This window comes from Schistocerca serialis, chromosome 9 (assembly GCF_023864345.2).
Source record: "Schistocerca serialis cubense isolate TAMUIC-IGC-003099 chromosome 9, iqSchSeri2.2, whole genome shotgun sequence".
Taxonomy (NCBI): Eukaryota; Metazoa; Arthropoda; class Insecta; order Orthoptera; family Acrididae; genus Schistocerca; species Schistocerca serialis.
The window spans coordinates 182,512,398-182,534,776 of NC_064646.1; the positions used below are offsets into that span (position 1 = coordinate 182,512,398).

Genomic DNA, 22,379 nt, shown 5'->3' on the forward strand with positions numbered 1-22,379 from the left:
AGTTCTGACAGGTTGGTGTTAGTGGGAAGTATCCAGATAACCTGGACGGTGTAACACTGTGCCAAGATGTGCTGGCCGTGCACCTAGGCATGTTTAGCCACAGGGTGATCCTCATTACCAACAAACACTGTCTGCCTGTGTCCATTCATGCGAATGGACAGTTTGTTGCTGGTCATTCCCACATAGAAAGCTTCACAGTGTAGGCAGGTCAGTTGGTAAATCACGTGGGTGCTTTCACACGTGGCTATGCCTTTGATCGTGTACACCTTCCGGGTTACAGGACTGTAGTAGGTGGTGGTGGGAGGGTGCATGGGACAGGTTTTACACCGGGGGCGGTTACTAGGGTAGGAGCCAGAGGGCAGGGAAGTTGGTTTGGGGATTTCATAGGGATGAACCAAGAGGTTACGAAGGTTAGGTGGACGGTGGAAAGACACTCTTGGTGGAGTGGGGAGGATTTCATGAAGGATGGATCTCATTTCAGGGCAGGATTTGAGGCGGTCGTATCCGTGATGGAGAGCCACATTCAGAGTCTGATCCAGTCCTGGAAAGTATCCTGTCACAAGTGGGGCACTTTTGGGTTCTTCTGTGGGAGGTTCTGGGTTTGAGGAGATGAGGAAGTGGCTCTGGTTATTTGCTTCTGTACCAGGTCGGGAGGGTAGTTGCGGGATGCGAAAGCTGTTTTCAGGTTGTTGGTGTAATGGTTCAGGGATTCCGGACTGGAGCAGATTCGTTTGCCACGAAGACCTAGGCTGTAGGGAAGGGACCATTTGATGTGGAATGGATGGCAGCTGTCATAATGGAGGTACTGTTGCTTGTTGGCGGGTTTGATGTGGACGGACGTGTGAAGCTGGCCATTGGACAGGTGGAGGTCAACGTCAAGGAAAGTGGCATGCGATTTGGAGTAGGACCAGGTGAATCTGATGGAACCAAAGGAGTTGAGGTTGGAGAGGAAATTCTGGAGTTCAGTGTTTGTTGGTAATGAGTATCACCCTGAGGCTAAACATGCCTTGGTGCACGGGCAGCACATCTTGGCACAGTGTTACACCGTCCGGGTTATCTGGATACTTCCCACTAACACCAACCTGTCAGAACTCCGGAGATGGGAACTTGCCCTTCAGTATATCCTCTCTTCTCATTATCCGCCAGGCCTCAATCTCCACTAATTTCAATTTGCCGCCGCTCATACCTCACCTGTCTTTCAACAACATCTTTGTCTCTGTACTTCCGCCTCGACTGACATCTCTGCCCAAACTCTTTGCCTTTCCAAATGTCTGCTTGTGTCTGTGTATGTGCGGATGGATGTGTGAGCGCGCGCGCGCGAGCGCGCGCGCGCGAGCGCGCGCGCGAGTGTATACCTGTCCTTTTTTCCCCCTAAGGTAAGTCTTTCCGCTCCCGGGATTGGAACGACTCCTTACCCTCTCCCTTAAAACCCACATCCTTTCGACTTTCCCTCTCCTTCCCTCTTTCCTGATGAAGCAACCATTGGTTGCGAAAGCTAGAATTTTGTGTGTATGTATGTGTCTGTCTGTGTTTCTATCAACCTGCCAGCGCTTTCGTATGGTAAGTCACATCATCTTGAGAGAGGGAGGGGGAGGGGGAGGGGGAGGGGGAGGGGGAGAGGGAGGGGGAGAGGGAGAGGGAGGGGGAGAGGGAGAGGGAGAGGGAGAGGGAGAGGGAGAGGGAGAGGGAGAGGGGGGGGGATTCCACGTGGGAAAAATGTATCTAAAACCAAAGATAATGTGACTTACCAAACGAAAGCGCTGGCACGTCGATAGACACACATATAAGCACAAACATACACACAAAATTCTAGCTTTCGCAACCATCGGTTGCCTTGTCAGGAAAGAGGGAAGGAGAGGGAAAGACGAAAGGATTTGGGTTTTAAGGGAGAGGGTAAGGAGTCATTCCAATCCCGGGAGCGGAAAGACTTACCTTAGGGGGGAAAAAGGACGGGTATACACTCGCCAACACACACATATCCATCCACACAAAGAATTTCACACCAAAGTTCAAAGTTATGGTCATGTATGCCACCCCCCCCCCTTTTAATTCTGTTACAGAAACCAGTATTATTTCAAAAATAACTGTAAACTTTCTGTTTCCAGTGATTATATGTATGATACATTGTATACGTTGGTAACAGTGCGAGTTTCTTGTGTCTGTAAGTGATTATCTTTGCTAGTACTTACTTTTGTTTCGCTGAAGCAGTTTGTTCACGAGTTACTGAATGTTTGTTGCCCAAGTGCTACATATATGTGTGGAACTCCATACCCTTTAGTGTGCAATAAATACGAACTACGCCACGCATCAAAAAATTCAATGAAAGGAAATTCCGTGGTAACCAGTTCACAAACGAAACAAGCCACACTGTTTAAAGTAACCTATAAATCAGTTCTTCAGAGATGAAACTCCCACATGGCACGCCTGCTGGCGATTCAAATTTTTGTCTTAACAATGACGCTGTTTGTAGTAGATTTATTGTTGTTGTTGTCAGCATCTTTTCTTTGATAAAGGAAGGGGTGAAATGTAGACAATGTGATGGTGTAGGTTGTATGGAAATAACAGAACAACAAAGTAGCAGGGAGGGTTTAGCATCAAAATTAGTTTTTCTGTGTAGATCCTGCAATAAATCTACCTCAAAAATGACTTCGAACATTGTACATAATTCATATGATGTGAATTTTGAGACTGTGTATGCAATGCATACAATAGGAAAAGGAAAAAAGGCTGCTCAAACGTTTTGCAGTTTGATGGCCCTTTCTCCTCCTCCCAGTAGGTTCAGCAAATACATAAAAATACTTTTAGGTGCCTTGACGGTTGTGTCTAAAGCATCTATGAAATATGCAGTAGAAGAAACTGTAAATATTAGTGGAACCAGGGACATTGCTGTTGCACTTGATCGGACATGGCAATGTCGAGGACATCATTCCTTGAATGGTGTTGTAAGTGCTACTTCTCTGGAGAAAGGAAAAGTTGTTGATGTTGAATACTTATCTAAGTACTGCCACACCTGCCATGGTAACACTGAAGGACATATTGAACATCAGTGTTCTAAGACTTATGATGGTTACAGTGGAGGTATGGAGTGTGATGGAGCTCTAAAAATATTTCAGAGAGCGGTGCCCATTTATAATGCTAAATATATGAAGTACCTAGGTGATGGGGACTTTAAAGCTTTCAATAAAATTAACGAGTTCAATGTTTATGGTGATACCTTGGTAACAAAACTGGAGTGTTGTGGACGTGTGCAAAAGAGGAGTTGTGGGCATGTGCAAAATAGGATGGGTGCTAGACTGAGGAAGCTACAAAGAGAAATGAAAGGAAAGTTGCTATCTGATGGAATATCTCTGTCTGGCCGAGGCAGATTGACAGTGACTGAAATAGACCTCCTTCAGAGTTACTATGGACTGGCTAGTAGACGAACTGCACCTCTGAATGATGTTACAGCAATGAGAAAAGCTGTATGGGCCACCTACTTTCATAAGTTGTCAACAGATGACCACCCTGTTCACAGATTATGCCCTAAAAGAGAAGATTCTTGGTGTAGTTACCCAAGAGAAAAATAAAGTGGTCAAATATACCATCATAAGCACTCTCTTCGTGAGCCTCTTAGGAATGAAATAAAACCAATTTTTAGAGACATGAGTGACCCTGTTTTGCTTAGTAAATGTCTTCATGGGGGCAATCAGAATACAAATTAAAGTTTCAACCATTGCATATGGGAAAGATTGTCCAAGAATTTTTTGTAGGACTAAATACATTAAAAGTTGGTGTACTAGATTCAGTGATATATTTCAATGATGGAGCAATAGGAAGGTTGGAAGCCCTGAGAAATTTAGGCATAAAATGTGCCTCTAATACGGAAGATCAATTGCTTGCATGTGACAGACAATGGGTACATGAAGCTGAATGATTCACTCTTTAAGTTACCAAAGAAGCAAAAAGTGCTAAAAGGAATGCCAAGAGGAGGCTTGAGGATGAAGAAATGCTGCAGGATGAAGACTATGCTTCAGGAAAGTTGTGTGGCACAGATTAAATGGGACTCTTATCTTCATTCGCAATTTACCACAACTTGTATTTTTCAGAATTCAGGCAAAAATATTTCCTAAAGTTTATAAAACATTGTTCTAATTTTTTTCTGTAACTTGCAATAGTCCATACTTATGTAGTAGACATAAGCTTTAGAGCAGAATCAACTAAATTATAGGAAAAATAACATTTTCATTAGGAAAAAAAATTATAAAAATTAAAATGTAAGATGTGATATTTTTTTATCCTTGTGATATACATAATAGGTGGAATTAAATCGGTCTAGTACCTCAGCCATCATGTCATGAATATCTGGTAAAAATCTGGTCTCCTTCAAATGTATAACATTGGATTAAATGGTACCTCAATTTGAGGAAGCATTTTGGGGGAAAAAAATTGTATCAATCTCTTTGTAATTTTTTTAATAACCCTAAGCAGGTTCAAAAATATTCAAAATACTTCTAATTTGTTTAGAAAGTGCGCTGCATTACCTGATATCAACAAAAAAATCTGTATAACATACACATTATAAACAGTGCCTGAAAGAAACAAGTGTTGATTTTTACATAGTATTGAGCTGGAAAAGTACCCTGTATCCTTAAACAAAAAGTTACTGAAATTTAAACTTGGTGACTGATTTCCACAAATAAGATACTTTATACCAGTGGTGTACAAACTTGCTATCATCACGTGTCACAAATCCTTCACTAGGGAATATTCATTTTATTTAGCAAATATTATTACAAAAATGTGTTTTTACAGAAGCATTATTTACACAATTTAATTTGAAACACAACAGTCCACTTGATTTGACATTAGGCTCAATTTTTGTCAATTTACAAGTTCTACAAGAAGAAACAGAGGGGGGCGGGCAGCCATCATACCAATGATGGGCCACGCACAGCTTGTGATCTGTGAATCCCTCCTTTATATTATGAATAATAGCCCTTATATTTGTTTGCTGCAGGTGTCCTTTGATGCATTGCATATGGATATGTAATGGAACAGACTCAATCATAGGTAAAGCAGGTTTTTTAGATGGATGCCAGGAAAATGCAAATAGTCTACAAAACACTTGTGCAATCCATCCTGTAATATTCCTCAATTGAGTGGGACCCATACTAAATAGGACTACCATGGGGTATTAAATGTACACAAAGAACAGCAGCATGAATGGACAGAAGTTTGTTAGCCCCTTGGAAGAGCATCATAGAGATGCTAGAAAAACTGAAGTGGTGGTAAACACTGGAAGATAGATGCAAACTATCCCGAGAACGCCTACTTACAACAACCAACTTTAAGTGATACGTCTCTGAATATACAGGGTGATTCAAAAAAGAATACCACAACTCTAGGAATTTAAAACTCTGGAACGACAAAAGGCAGAGCTAAGCACTATCTGTTGGCGAATTAAGGGAACTATAAAGTTTCATTTAGTTGTACATTTGTTCGGTTGGGGCGCTGTTGACTAGGCGTCAGCGTCAGTTGATGCTAAGATGGCAACCGCTCAGCAGAAAGCTTTTTGTGTTATTGAGTACGGCAGAAGTGAATCGACGACAGTTGTTCAGCGTGCATTTCGAACGAAGTATGGTGTTAAACCTCCTGATAGGTGGTGTATTAAACGTTGGTATAAACAGTTTACAGAGAATGGGTGTTTGTGCAAAGGGAAAAGTTCTGGACGGCCGAGAACGAGTGATGAAAATGTAGCATGCATCCAGCAAGCATTTGTTCGCAGCCCAGGAAAATCGACTCGCAGAGCTAGCAGAGAGCTGCAAATTCCACAATCAACTGTATGGAGAGTCCTACGAAAAAGGTTAGTTATGAAACCTTATCGTCTGAAATTGGTTCAAGCACTGCCTGCAGCTGATAAGATTAAAAGAATCGATTTCTGTGATTTTATCCTTGCTCAAATGGAAACAGATGAATCTTTCGTTTCAAAGATTGTGTTTAGTGATGAAGCAACTTTCCACAATAACGGGAAAGTCAACCGTCACAATGTCTGTATATGGGGCACTGAGAATCCGCGGGAAACAACTCAGTATGAACGTGACTCGCCTAAGGTGAACGTTTTCTGTGCCATTTCAGCCAATAAAAGTTTTTGGTCCCTTTTTCTTCGAAGGTGCTACTGTAACTGGACTACAGTATCTGGAGATGTTAGAGAATTGGCTGTTCCCTCAGCTCGAACAAGAAGCACAACAATTCATATTTCAGCAGGATGGAGCGCCACCACATTGGCACTTATCTGTCCGTAACTACCTGAACGTCAACTACCCGAGGCGATGGATCGGCCGCCAGGCAGCCCGGACAGAGCACTTCATCACTGGCCTCCAAGAAGCCCTGATCTTACCCCCTGCGATTTTTTCTTATGGGGGTATGTTAAGGATATGGTGTTTCGGCCATCTCTCCCAGCCACCATTGATGATTTGAAATGAGAAATAACAGCAGCTATCCAAACTGTTACGCCTGATATGCTACAGAGAGTGTGGAACGAGTTGGAGTATCGGGTTGATATTGCTCGAGTGTCTGGAGGGGGCCATATTGAACATCTCTGAACTTGTTTTTGAGTGAAAAAAAACCTTTTTAAATACTCTTTGTAATGATGTATAACAGAAGGTTATATTATGTTTCTTTCATTAAATACACATTTTTAAAGTTGTGGTATCCTTTTTGAATCACCCTGTACTACAACCTCCTCTGTATCATTCCCACAGGAATCACAAAAAACTATTCGACAAGTTACAGCACACAAAGAGGCATTTAAGCAGCCATTCTTCCCATGCTCGACATATGAATGGAATGGACTTCATAGTGCTTTATACAATACAGATGTAGATGCAAAAGAAAATACATCACAATTAAGTTTAGTGCATAAGTAACTTTAACATTTTACCACTGTCGCATGAGTGAGTGAACTATCATTGAACTTACCACAACCATACCAACAGGAATATCTAACCCTGGAGGAACAATGAACACTTCATCTTCTTCTGCAGCTGTCTCTTGTTTTGAAGTAGCTTCATCCTGCTGAGCAGATCCATCTCCTTCATTATCATAATTGAAAGCAACTTGACCATATGAAGCCTGACTGCCCAGGGCTTGATGTAAACGCTTCAGCTCCTCTTCTACAAAAAGACAGAACTTGCTTCAAAAATTGTTCTTTGCAGATTGGATATTAATAATGTTCACAAAAGCCATTTAAATATTCTGTAATAAGGGTATGCAAATGTGTAGACAAATTCATGTGTCCGGTATGAACTTCAAGTCATTTTAAGTTATATGTCTAGGATCACAGCATCAATGGTACACCCCTATTCCTCACCCATCATTTGAAATTTAAAATTGACATCTTACATAATTAAACAATCATCATCATAACTACGTAGAACATTCCTTCATTTATGGCAACATTTCATTGCATAATGGGAAAAAAATTCATAAATCTGCTATTAATTTTTTGACAGACACTTGAAGATCTGACACTTAAAGAACCCTGCCTATCATGACCACTTTGAAGCAAAGACTTATTGCATTTGTTGATCTACATACAGATGGTATCTCTCTGCTACCCTACACATTTACGGAACTTTACACAGGATAGTGATAGTCATCATTCTGCTATCTATGACACCTGAGAGAAAAAGAATACGAAGGAGTGTGTTGGAGGGTACGGGAAGCGGTTCACTGTACAAGTGAAGACAAGTGTATACTCACTTGCACCTGACATGTCAGTGTTTTCACAAAATACAGCAAAATTTGACCAAAACAGAATGTGTATAATTCGGAAATCTGGCCTAATCGTAAAGAGACTTCAGTTCCGACACATTCATTACAGTTTTACATGCTAATTTTTTGTGTAAAGTGGAACACGCCTAAAGCAAACATGGAATGTAAATTTTAAGATCGACTTAGTAATTCATCACATAATGCGGAAAAAGGCTTATGCAGTACTACTTTTTCAAAAATATTTAAAAAGGTTGTGTTCAAGTGTCACCTTAAGCATCTGATTGCAAATAAATCACAGTTTGGATTCCTCAATGGTTCCAATATAGAGAAGGCTACTTACATGCACAGTGAGAAAGACCTCAATTCATTAGATAACAAACCTGTCAATAGCCTTTGATTTTGTTAATCACAGCATTCTCTTAAGCAAATCAGAATATTATGTCGTCACCCGCCAATGCTGCAAAATGGTTCAAGTATTACCTAGTTTATTGGAAACAAAGGCTGTCGGGAAATACTTGTGGCATAAGGAATTAGTCTTCATCTAATCGGGAATTAATTACATGTAGTGTTCCTCAATGTTGCATCTTGAATCCATTGCTTTTTTGTATAAATGACCTCTCATCTATTACATTGCCAGATACAAAGTTTGTTTTGTTGGCAGATGACACATACATTGCAATAAATAATAAGTCAAGCACAGATTTAGAAACAGCTGTTAATCAAATTTTCACCGACATTAATAAATGGTTTAAAGCTAATTCACTGTTATCAAACTTTGAAAAGAACAATTACATGCAGCTAAGAACCTGTAAGAGTTTTCCTTCAAGCATATGTAAAACATATGAAGATATACAGATTGAAGAGGTTGACAGTGTTAAATTTCTGGGACTGCAACTCTATAATAAATTCAGTTGAGAAGGGCATACAACAGAATTGCTGAAGTGCCTAAACAAGTCCGTATTTGCACTGAGAATGATGTCAGATATAGGAGATATAAATATAAAAACAGCTTGCATACTATGCTTACTTTCATTCCAACACGCCATACAAAATAGTGTTCTTTGATAATTCGTCAAACCAAGCAAAAGTTTTTACAGTGCAAAAACTTGTAATAAGACTCATTTGTGGTGTAAATTCAAGATCATCATGTAGAAATGTGTTCAAGGACCTTTGTATTTTAACCACTGCTTCTCAGTACATTTATTCCTTAATGAAATTTGTTGCAAGTAATATGTCTATTGCCAAACAATAGCTCAATACATAGTATCAACACTACGAATAAGAATAATCTACATAAAGACCTAAAATTGCTTATTTTGGTCCAAAAGGGACCCACTATTCAAGAACACACATTTTCAATAGATAGTCAGCAACCATAAAAACTTGGTTTCAGATAAAGCACACTTTAAACAAGAATTTGAAAGACTTTTTGATAGGCAACTTCTTCTACTCTATAGATAACTATCTTAACGGGGACTGTTAGACTAGCTTAAATAATGTCGTCTGCTGGATTTCAGTTTTTACTGCACTTGCTCGCAACAGTCAAAATTAGATATTTTTTGTATGATAAATTTATTAAAAGTGTGTAACTATGTTTCATTCTGACAGGATATTAATTCTGTAAATATTAGCAGTTCCACTCCATTGTAATGTATTCACATATTTTGACAATCTCCTGAAAAAGAATCAGGGTAGTAAGTATTATTTTCATATGTTTTATGTTTTTTATTTTAGATTTTCTGACTTGGTCCACAGCCACGAAAATCATCTCATTTTTGGGATTATGGAACAAAAACTGAATTTAGTCTAGTCTAATCTAATGGCATACCTTAGTTATTCACATCTATACAAAGATGCTACTTTTAACACAAAGAGTGTACACCTCAGACAATGCTGTTACGTGAAAGAGGTTCGTGTTATTCCATAAAACAGTGGTTTTACTCGGCAAGATGAAGCAATCCAAATAAATACATTAGCTGCATTATTTCCTGTCAGTTTCAGTTGACTTTTAGTACTTTAAGTACACTATTATGTCAAACAAAAAGTATGTGTCACTAACACTTAACGAAAAGATCAATGTAATCAAGGCAAATGAAAAAGAAACCCTGTGTGCAAAATAATGTTTTATTTCAAATGAGGTAAAACAAAAATTTATGAAATTTTAAAAAACGAGGATGTGATATAGGATGAATGGCTACCATGAAACTTGCAAATTAAAAAAAAAAGGGCAAAGAAAATAGGAAATGAAAAAAGTAACGAGACAGTGTGGGAATGGTTCGTTAAGTGTATGAGAATATACTTACTCATCATCAGAAATGTGTATATGGAAAGGCCCTCTACATAGCTGTCTGAAAACATGTTAGGTAATATGGAGAAGCCACTGGTGATTGGAAATGTGGCAAAAGCCTTTGTTCCGAGGGAAAAGAAAAAGACGACGACAGTAAGCTTCCGGTCACATGGCAAAGCAGTAAAAGTCGTGGATGGTGAGTGGTCTTATTGAAGAGTGCCAAAATGAAAAAAGGAAATTGTCAAGTTCTCCTTTTTGATTAAAGGAGGCCACTCACCAAAAAGCAGAAGCGTTGAGTCGTCTATAGGCACTCACAAAAACACAGAAAATTTGCTAGTTTTCAGAGTAATCTTTTCTATAGCTAGAGTAAAACACACATGCAAATACACATGTACATACACATGCGCACATAGACATGCCTATGATCCTACATGGTGCCGGCTGGATGAACAGTGCCAGAGCTGCATTTTGGTAGGTGGACTAGGTTGTGGTGGGAGTTGTATTAAGTGGGGTGGGTAAGGTGAGAGAGAAGCAGGATGCAGTGACAGGGATTGCTGGCATGTGGCTAGCAACTCTGATGGAGGTAGCTGGTTTGCCAGCTAGGAATGCAGAGAGGGAAGGATGGTAGGTACACAGGATAGGCATGTTGGAGCTGGTGAGAATGGCACACACTGAAGGTGAAGTGAAGATGGGAAATAGGAGGGGGTGACACGATGGAGGAACTGGAAACTGTTGGATGGAAGTTGTAGGGACAGTGGCTTACTGAAGATTTTGGCCAGGACAATTACAAGAGCAGAGGATATTGTAAGGATAACTTCCAACTGCATACTTAAGTGAAGTTAGTGGTGGGAAGGATCCAGATGGTCCATGTTGTAAAGCAGCCATTGAAACAGGGCATGTTGTACTCAACTGCATGTTGTGCCACCAAATGGTGACCTTGTTCTCAGAAACCGTTTGGTAGTGGCCATTCATCATGGTGGACAGCTGATTCCATCCTGGATGCAGTAAACTAGATTGACTTAGCAGTAAGGGAAATAAATCCCAAAACTGTCACAAAATGCTTCAGAAAAGCGTGGTTTGAAGGTGATGAACAAGATGCTTCTGTACTCATTGAAGATCAAGAAAATTCAGCAGAAGTTGCTGGAATTAATTCAAATGTAAAACATTTAATGTAGTCCAGATGACTACATTCGAACTGATGACTTTGTCGGCTCACTCCACTTTTACTCTGGCAATAGATCTAATCGAAATCCACAACACAGTAGATGATGGGGAGGGAACAAAAGAAGAAGAACAGGCGCAAGATGATATCCCTAGAAAAACTAATATTCCCTAAGAAGCTACTGCATGCATAAGTGACATTATGTAATTTGCGGCACAAAAATTCTCCCAAGCCGTAGGAACTATTATATAAGGGAGGAAAATAACGCACAGTAAAAACAATTTTGCAAGAAATTCAAACAGATTTCCCATCTTGATATGTGGTGAAAAACGTGAAATGTAAAGCAAATAACCACAGGAATACTATGCATGTACATTAATACATGAATTACAGGAAAAATACAGTCATACCTTGTTATGTATCAATTAGATGCCACAGAAGCACATGGAGTGAGTTTTGCACCACTGCAGTCACTCATAAAGACAGCAGTAATGGACTAAAAGGAATACAGGGATTGTCTGAAAAGTTTCTGGCGTCACCCATACATTGCAGCACAAAATGCAGAATTCCCCCCCCCCCCCCCCCCTTAGGGGATGGTACTACTTTCAACACACTCTGTGTGAAACTGCAAATCATTCCATTTAGTAGTTGGCTGTAAGCAGCTGTCCAAACAAAACACAGTGTGAACAAACAAAAAATTGAATTTTTGGCAAACTTGAAAGGGACTAAACATGAGGTCATTGGTCCTTTTTAACCTTAACACTAGAATGGCAGAAGGAGTCAAAATGACCCTGTCATACTTTTTTTCTTCAGTGTCAGCTCCAAACTTTTTTAATTCATTCATGGAATCATATGAACTTTCCTATTTTTTCTCTTCTTTATGGTGATGACTTAGAATTTAAAAAATGGTTCAAATGGCTCTGAGCACTATGGGACTCAACTGCTGAGGTCATTAGTCCCCTAGAACTTAGAACTAGTTAAACCTAACTAACCTAAGGACATCACAAGCATCCATGCGAGCCAGGATTCGAACCTGCAACCATAGCGGTCTTGCGGTTCCAGACTGCAGCGCCTTTAACCGCACGGGCACTTCGGCCGGCTACTTAGAATTTACAAAATATTTACATTTTCTTTGACATTACATTCAACATACCTAGAAAAGCAGAAGGGGGTCTATTTGGCACCACTGCAATTGGTCTTCTGAGTATAAGCAGATAATGTACCAAATGAAACAGCAACATTCAGTAGCCATGCACAGTTACTGCTGCTCACTGTTGCATCTTGGCATGTGCACAATCAAATGCATCTTGGCACGTGCACAATCTACTGTAATTTACAACTTATCTTTCAGGTAATACTCTTTGTCCATGAAAAATGTTTGCAAACACACATCGTCCACATGACTTTCTTATGTAGAACTACTACATCTCTTACAGGATTCCGACACTGAATTGGAAATGGACTATACTGATGAAGATCAGGATTTTGTAACTCAGACAAGTGAAGATGATGACATTGTGAATGAGGAGGAATTCGTAAAGGATCTTCAGCTACTCCAATCCTCACCTCACCCATCACAGCAGGCCCAGGTGTGTGCATCTACAGAGATGGTCGGTACGGATGGAAGAGAGTGGCAGATTGCCAATTTTTCACATTCTGGAAGGAGGCCAGCTGTGAATGTTCTAAACAAGAAAGAAGATCTCACTAGCTATGCTTGTCAACTAGAACACAACTCTGTCATCAGTTCTTTCCATCTAATTTTAATGAAGCAATGTTACATTTCATGAAGGAATACGCAAAATCAAATGCTTGAAAAGCACTAAAAAACAATGACTGTACCATGTCACTTTGGAACTGGAAAAATTTCTAGCTATTGTGTATGCTTTGGGTATCTTATGTACAAAAGTTACGTCTGTGGATGACCTCTGGATGCATTCCTGGGGACCAACTTTCATCAAGGACATTATGCCAAGGGACAGACTTCAGGAGCTTCTCAGATTTCTCTGTTTCTATGAAAAATCAGATGGAGCTGAATAGCTGCCAGCCAACAAATTCAATCCTGTATCTGAAATTTGGGCAAAGTTCACTGAAAAGAGTAACAGACTTCATCTATTCATGCCAAACAAGCTAGACGCATACGGTCTCAAATTCTAGATTTCTGCTGAAATAGTGACCAAGTGCACATGTAACACTTACTCATACCTTCGAAAAAAGGACACCCACAGAGAGAAGTAACGTCCTTCTGCAGCTCATGGAGCCATTTCTGAATCAAGGAAGAAACACGATGACAGACAACTTCTTTATGTCTCTCAAATAAGAGAAAACTTCACTAGCTGGTGCAATGAACAAGAGCCATTGTGAAATCCCTGATGAGGTAAAGAAGACAAATGCTGAAATACACCCCACCACCATCTTGAACCAGACTGGCAACAGAAACTGCACTATGATTGTATCCCAGGGAAAGAAGAATTTTTCTGAATATGCTGCAAGCTGAAGTATCAAGAAGAAAGAAGAAACCTGAAACCATAACATCCTACGACGCAATGAAGTACGAGGTAGATGTGATTGCATGCAATAACAAAAGCTGTCAAGCTTCAATTTTCGAAACTGGGGAACTCCGACAGGACACGAGTCACCAACAGAGAGACATCATGACGATAAAGGTATGGATCACCTCAGTTGAGGACATGACCATGAACCAGCAAGGAATGGCCGACAAGTAGTTTGCAAAGGATAGCAGATTCCCTTCCAGATGGGCAGAGGGAAGATTGGCATGTGCTCTTAGACCTCTTTGTGGTGTGTAGCTTCTTCATAGTGGCTACAGTAAGCTGCTACTTCTAAGCCTCCAGAATCTGAAGGTGTAGTGTCAACCACAAGTTGGAGCCTAGCATCCTCACCTTTGGGTTTCCATCTAAGGAGTTACCTTTGTGAGCAGTCTGTAAAATTGTTTCCTGGAATCCCTATAAGACTCAAGTCCAGAAGATTACAATGGCGCTCCCAGTATTGTGGAGGCAAAAAAAGAAAATTATCTATTGTCAAAACCAATGAGTTCCAATGACAGTACTGACTTATGCCCAACAGGCTGCTTAACAAGTCATAACAGATTAGGAAATTTTGGTGAGTGCAACTCTAATGGAGGGCTTGGATAATGGCTACTTACTTTACTGTAAAAATACTCCCTTTGTCATAAAGTTCCACGACAGGTTTTCTTATTTCTGAGTTTGCAATACTAAAAAGAAACAATGATGTTTTTATATTACCTGAAATGTGTTCATCCTTGAAATGAACTTGATCATGTTTCCATGCCAACTCAACTCACTAGGTGGCAAGGCTGAGCTTAGCAACCACACTGTTTGGGTTCTTTGCACATTAGTTATGGTGACACACCAGATGCCGATTGTGAGCAAAGTGTGAACACTAAGGTCTGCGTTAAGCTTGGGAAAACCCTTAGTGAAACATGGACTATGATTAAGCTAATATAGGCAGGCGAGGCACTTTCAAGCAGTCATGTTTTCAAGTGGCATAGAAGGTTTTACAAAGACAGAGATTCAGTGCAAGATGATCCCAGAGCTGGTCGCCCATCTACAGCACATACTGAGGCAAACATAGCATGTGTAAGGCAGTTACTGCAAGAAGACTGTCATGTAACTGTGCATGCAATATCAGAAGCACTTAATTTGAATTGTGATGTGTCTCATAAGATTTTATGCCAAGATTTAGGGAAACCGAAACTTAATGCAAAACTTGTCCGTTACACATTATGTATTGAACAGATGAAGAATTTCTGCTGAACTACTGGATAGAGTCAGACGTGATCACAGATTTCTGTCTAATATTATGAAAGCTGGTACTACCAGTATGACCCTCACATGAATTGTCAAAGTGCTGAATGGCACAGTCCTCAATCTCCAATCTCGAAAAAAGTCCTTCAAAAACAAAGACAATGTTGATCACATTCTTTGATAGTAAAGGATTTATTCATCATGAGTATGTTTCTCCAGGTCAAGCAGTGAAGCAAACTCTTTACTTCGAAGTCCTGAAAAGTTTGTGACAAGCAATTCAACGTAACCATCCTGATTTGTGGCATTCTCAGGACTCCTTCTTACTACATTACAATGGAAGACCCCATACTGCTTTATCACTTAACGAGTATCTGGACAGACATTCTGTTATTGCCATCCCACATCTGTCACATTTGCTCAACTTCGCACCTTGTGATTTTTTCTTGTTTCCTCAACTGAAAAGGAGACTGAAAGGAAAGCTTCATGAAGGTATCGCAGGCATCCAATAGCCTGTGACAAATAAGCTTACAAGCTTCGCATTGAAAATTTCCCTGCTTGCTTCCACAACCTCCAGAAATGTTGGCAACTGTGTACAGACAGCCAAGGGGACTACTTTGATAGGAACTTGTCCTGGCACTTTGCTGACAAAGTAAAAATTACACCAGGACAGCAGCGAGCATTGCTCATTGTCCACAGCATATATACAGGTATAGCCACGCGATTGTCAACACTTGAGTTTTCATTATAAATGACTGTTGAACGTGGAAATTTTCGAAGAACTAAGAGAAATAAATGCTAAAATGCCAAAGGATTAATTATTTTCTTTGGGCAAATGAAAAGGTGCAACAGGATCTTTGGATAAGGTATGCATCATTAGCATTAGGGATGGGAGGGGGTGAGGCGTTGGGGGAGGGGGAATGTTCACTGAGGTATCCTGACAATGTTTGGTGGAGGGCTTGGGTTTTCCTTGTGGAAGACCGATCCCCCAGTCAGGGAAAAGGACATGGTGATTTGACTGTTCATGGTAGCTGCAGATGTATGTTGCATAACTTAGTAGTCATTTATGACATTTGATCAGTATAGGTGGAATCTTAGCCTCTACCAGGAGGCTGTCCATATGGCTCATCTGAAAGACCCCACTTGCGATCTGGATTCTGCAGTGTTGAACCAGGTTAAATAACTGTGAAGTTGAAGGGGCCATTGATCCACAAGCCGGCACCCACAATCCAGTCAGTATGGGACTAATGCTCTGTACAGACACTCAGTCACACGCAACAGGGTGTGACAGACAGTGGAATGTGTTGAGTTCCAACTGGCGCTTCTTTTTAAGCTAGTGAACATGTGGTAGACATGTCAACTGAGCATCAAATGAAAACCCCCGAAAAACAGTATGACTTACCACATTGAACATTTGATTATGAACGTAAAGTTCTGGATGTGGAGGAACAGTATACCAGCAGAAGCTCTTCTGCACAACACATCCTCATAGTGTAAAACTGGACACCATGGGAGAGAGCAGGATTTTGTTGTCCTGTGGAACCTTGCAGCTAGTAATCAGTAAAATTCTTAGCTGAACAAGTGTAGTGAATACAAAACTCATTCACAAGGAAGGACAGTGAGAACATACGCCCACAGCCTCAGTAAACCCATTAATCACTATCTGACAAGGGATCACCCTCAATGTGGACACCAGTGGGATTCAGTTCTGTACATGGGGGGAACTATAAGATGTCCCAATTCGAACACAAAATTATATAACATAGGATCAAAATCAGGGAGGGCCTCTAAAAACTCTCTTGTATATTGGTGCAAGGATGGGGTAATACCATGAATGTCAATGAGCCTGCCTTAATTCAAAGAAGACAGTAGTAAGGTGTTGGCAGAAGGCAAAAGCTGTCCTTTTAGCAGACCTCAGTTGAATTAAGTGGTCACTTGTGTACTGGCCCTTTTCGTGTTTTATATGATAGCTGGCCCAGGAATGTAGCCTTAGAAGGCAATAAGGAGGCAACAGTATGGGAATTTTCAGAAACTGAGATGCTTAAGTACTTTGCAGAAACAAGATTTTTGTAAAAGAAGGTTTGACGCCAACTGATATTCATCTGAGGTTCATAAATGTCAGCACCATAAATCACTGAAGTAGTGTGTGATGTGATCTTGAAAGATCAGCATACAGAAGACGTGTGAAATTCTCAAGACTGTTTGGAAGTTATCCTCTGAATTTGTTTCTCATCTGCTGTGAGCAGGATTAGCACACGAAACTTTCTCATGTATAATTCTTCATTAAAAAAAAGCAGCCAACTTATTATTTTGAAATCCCCACAATCTAGACAGTTCCGCACACCTTCGTAAGCTGTTCTTTCCAGAGCATAGTGTGCACTTTTTCGATGATTTCTGGTGTTTTGTACTTTTCAGATGCCCTCCACATGGATTCTCTCGGATAGTTTTGTGCCCTCATTTAAATTCAGCAATACAATTCTTTATCAGTGGACAGTGGAGAAAGAGTATCTCCATACGCACAATCACGAACATCCTCCATACGCACAATCATGAACATCAAATGAATTTTGGTTGACATCAAATCATCTTTAACTAAGACCTTATCACTGTATGACACTAGAGCATCTCAGTCTCTGAGAATTCACACACCTTGCCTTGTTCAAACAACAGTCATCTTCCCACAGATATAACAATATCTGGATAATAAAATACTAACCTTCTAACAATGAAACTTCCTGGCAGATTAAAACTGTGTGCCGGACCGAGACGAACTCGGGACCTTTGCCTTTCGCGGGCAAGTGCTCTACCATCTGAGCTACCCAAGTTCGGAAAGTAGGAGACAAGGTACTGGCGGAAGTAAAGCTGTGAGGACAGGGTGCGAGTTGTGCTTGGGTAGCTCAGATGGTAGAGCACTTGCCTGCGAAAGGCAAAGTTCCCGACTTCAAATCATGGTCCAGCACACAGTTTTAATCTGCCAGGAAGTTTCATATCAACGCACACTCCACTGCAGAGTGAAAATCTCAGTCTGGAAACCTTCTAACACATTGCTTGTCAAACTTTTTTGCTTGAAAACCAATGTTGACATTGTAAGGCAACACCTTGGGCTGCATAAGAAGGGGCGAGGGAGCGAGAGGGGAAAGGGGGGGGCAGTTGTGTTATGTGAGCACTCAAAGAAAAATTCAATTTTTGGCAGACCATAATTATTGATTACCACTTATAAATTTTGACTTTACATAATATAAGGTATCACTCGAGATTTTTTAAGCAAAAAAGAAAAAATGTTGGAACTACAGGCACATTTCTGAAGGCTTACATAGTGACCAATTTTTTCTGCCAAAGCGGGTACTGAGACCAGTACTATTGCAACAGGGTCCCATGGTTTTTTTTCTGATTACTAGGCATATTTTCTAGGCATGTTCATGCTATAGTACATGAATGCATACCAAGTGACTGCAGCAAACCATTTTCAATTAGACTTTTGGATTAGGCCAAAATAATGGAACAGAGACACTTTTAAATAATATACCTTAATTAATTCAAAACTGCCACAACGAGTTAGAACGGTAAATGATAGCTTTCTGAATAAAATGATTTAGAAGTTCTTAGAGGTCCATTTTATCTGTCGTACTATGTGTGTTTTTGGGAAGTAACTAATGCTTATCGGGGTGAAAACTTTGGCCACTGGATGTCATGTGAGCCTAGTGATCATCATATGAAACTATCAAACTGAAAGAAATTACAAGGAACTACATTTGTAGGCTAAAAGGTGTTGTTTGAACATTGATATCGTAAAAAATTATTATTCTCCATACAAGAGGGTTAACAAGAATAATACGCTGGTCAAAACAATTAGGGGATCAGTTGAGATATCTAGGTTCTGAAGTATTGTCATCAGCAGAATGAACTAAAATGGTTCGACGGCTTTCTGTCAGTTCTACAGAGTGGAGACAACAACATTATGGTCACCAAGATAGCAGTGATACCGGAAAATTGCTGCAGAGGGGTTGGTGTTGACTTGTGTTTACTCTGCCAAACGAATTACACAAGCAGTTGAGTTCAGATTGTGTAGCAATCAGGTAATACAATGCAACAACAACATGACTTAAGGGGAAGGCGGCTGCAACTATTGAAGTGTCCCAAACTGTAATTTCAGGACCTCGATGCGATTTCAGACAACAAGAACTGTTTAAAGAAGGTGAGGCCAAGGTTGTCCAAGGGTAACACCAGCGAGAGATGACCATTATCTCCAGTAAACAGCCCGCTGAGACAGAAGCCTGAATGCAACTCAGCTGCAATGCACCCTCCAAGCAGCAACAGGGCGCACAACACAAACAGTCCAAATTCGTCTTCGAGAATGTGGCCTCTACACATGGAGGCCTAGTGTGTGTGTGTGTGTGTGTGTGTGTGTGTGTGTGTGTGTGTGTGTGTGTGTGTGTGGGCGCGCACGCACCATTAAAACCACAACACTGTTTAGCCCGCAGAACTTGGGCAGAGGAACATTAGGATTGGAGTAATAACGAATGGCGCCAGGTGCTGTTCACACGAGTCAAGATTTGGTGTTCAGCCGGACAATCGTCATTCCCTCATCTGGAGGGAACGTGTAACTTAGAACATTCCTGCGTATGTGCAGGAAACATCAACAAATCGTGGTGGTGGACGAATGGTGTGGGCAGGAATCAGTACTGGCGGACATATGGACTTCTTTGCCATTCAGAATGGTGTTTTGACTGCTTTTTGTTGAGCCCTTTGCTGGTGCCACAGGTGGGTTCCTTCTGGTGGATGATAACACTTGTCCCCACAGAGTTGCACTGGTGGACAACATGCCTGAAGCTGAGGGAACTAAACAAATGCAGTGGCCAGCTTGTTCTCCGGACTTAAGCCCGATTGAGCATGTCTGGGATGTACTTGGCAGATGCATTTCAACTAGACCAACACCTCCCACAATGGTAGCAGAGCTGGATATTGCACTCATGGAAGAATGGCCAAATATTCCTCAAGAGCTGATTGATAACCTCATACTGTGCATTCCATGCAGATGTGCAACTGTACTGGCCATCTGAGGTGATCACACACCATATTAGAGGGCAGCGAGAATGACTGTTTCACTATTATGGTAGCCCCATGGTGCCTTGCTCCACGTAAACACCACCTAAACCTCAAGTAAAGAGTTGAGACAGCAAAATATCGTACTGTGTTACACACAAATTACAACTGTAACCGATATCTGAATAAAATACGTTACCGTAAGTCTATTGTGTATAACATCTCACCTGATTGTTTTGAGCAGTGTATGAATAACTTATCTTTCACCAGATCACATGACTCAAAAGCAAAACAGTTATTACTAAAAAAATAATGAACAAGGTTACTTTGTTAATCTCATTGACAACAATGGCTATATATATATTAAATATAGTCTGACTACTATTCGGCAGGCAGCAGTGCTGGTCAGGAGGAAAAATTATGCAAGATCCTCTTTTCCTGTTCTTGCTGCTGTACCAAAACTTTCCCTGCCAGTCTTACTATTAAGTGGTAACCTACATAAATTAGTACATTATATTAATTAATAACTGCAATATCAGACACAAGCACAAGTGTTTCCTAAATGATTTGAATGACATTTTTCCTTTACTACGTTGCAGCAGTCTAAATTCGATTTCATATTACTTGCTACAAACGTACCACATTTGAAGGTGACCATCTCTATCCTGTGCATTCACAGATGCAGGATATTTCCGTTTGACATTCATACTACAGTAGCTGATCAGTGTTAGTTGCACACATTCATGAATTGTCAGCATTGGAAGACAAACAATAAAATATTTCCCCTCTCACTTCTATTAACCCCGCAGCGGTTGCACGACATACCTCTAACCTCTCTTCCTCTGACATAAGCATCAACTTTACTTAGCTCACTGCCGAATTCACCATGTCAATTAAGCACATCTCAAAACATCACTGCCTCTGGAAGTAGTTTTGTTTGCCGCTGAGTAAGAAAAACACATACTTAAGAAGCTCTAGATATTAGCTGAAGTTTTTGGACTCTGCTGTTGGTTACTGCAACCATATTCTTATAAAACACAGCTGAGAACCGCATGCTGCATGAAAACTTTATTCGGACCGCTTGTGGCCTGTGGGGGACTGTTTGACAACAACTGTTCCAATGTATCTGTATGAGGAGAAAAAAAATAGTGAGAGAATTCTGGTTTGTAAGGGAAAAAAGAACACCACCTTTCAAAAAAACAATGCAAACGCCAACAGAGGCGTTTAGCAATGTGGAAACAGGGGGACCTGAAATGTTGGAACATCTGCCCCATTTTCCCAGATTTGGCTCCCTCAGACTCTCACCTCTTATGAAAATGAAATCTTCCTTGCATTTTTCACCCAGAGGAGACTGCAATTGTAGATTAACATTTTGCAATAGTTCCAGTGTAACACTACAGAGATACAATTATGTCACCGTAGCACTGCTGAATGAAGTGCACTGATGTTAAAGATGGCTATGTTTAAAAATAAAAGGTTTTTGGAACATAAATCTTGAATTTCACTGTCAGGCCACTGTACTTTTCAGACTACCCTTGCATTCTACTTGTCTTTGAAGTTTATTTCAGTCAATGCTCACAAACACGTTAAGCTGCTATATTCATTTCAACAATCTAATCATTACCAGCTACCCACAAATATTTCTGGCTGTGTGTGTGTGTGTGTGTGTGTGTGTGTGTGTGTGTGTGTGTGTGTGTGTGTGAGAGAGAGAGAGAGAGAGAGAGAGAGAGAGAGAGAGAGAGAGAGAATGTTCTTTCTACCTTGGTAGAGTGCCTCCTCTTCCTCATTATGCTGCAGTGCCCTGTAACGTTCTTCATCACAGAGCTGTTCCACACGACGCTCTGCTTCTGACATGCCTAAAGCTGCATCATAGCCACCTGGTGGAGGTTCATACAGCTTCAGATCCATGAGAGCCCCACGACCATCATACCTGGGATTGTAAATTATCACAATTTCATCCAACACATCTGCTAATTATTTATTAGGAGACATGTGAATACAAAGAACGGAGGAAGTTAAGGGCTACCAATAGTACGATGCTTTGTAAAGCACTGCTTTCCTTTACATATTACATGAAAAATCATTTTTATGGAGGAGAAACAAAATCTGCATAACTCATTGTAGAACAGAATAAATGTCAATATTCTAATTACTACACATGATGACAACAAAGAACATGAAGCAAAGTTTCTCTTTCTTAAAGTAAAAGTGCAGAACCAGGAATGTTAAAGAGTTGTCTATAACCACACAAAATTGGAGGGATATACAGTGGAACTTCAACTTAACGTTTTTTGCGAATCTAGACATAAATTCGTAGCCCCTGTGAAAAACCCTTAAGATCAATGCCAAAAATTCC

At 40.5% G+C, this 22,379-nt stretch overlaps 1 protein-coding gene across 3 annotated transcripts in view; it reads right to left on the reverse strand.

Moving 5' to 3' along the window:
- LOC126419823 (splicing factor, suppressor of white-apricot homolog) overlaps nucleotides 1–22,379 on the reverse strand; it is a 161,813-nt gene that overhangs the window by 133,205 nt on the left and 6,229 nt on the right. For all 3 annotated transcript variants that reach the window (XM_050087055.1, XM_050087053.1, XM_050087054.1), the window contains exons 2-3: nucleotides 21,784–21,953; nucleotides 6,958–7,151 (exon numbers count right to left, since the gene is read on the reverse strand). In XM_050087055.1, coding sequence (XP_049943012.1) covers nucleotides 6,958–7,151; nucleotides 21,784–21,953 — 364 coding nt within the window. The remainder of the gene's footprint in view (nucleotides 1–6,957; nucleotides 7,152–21,783; nucleotides 21,954–22,379) is intronic.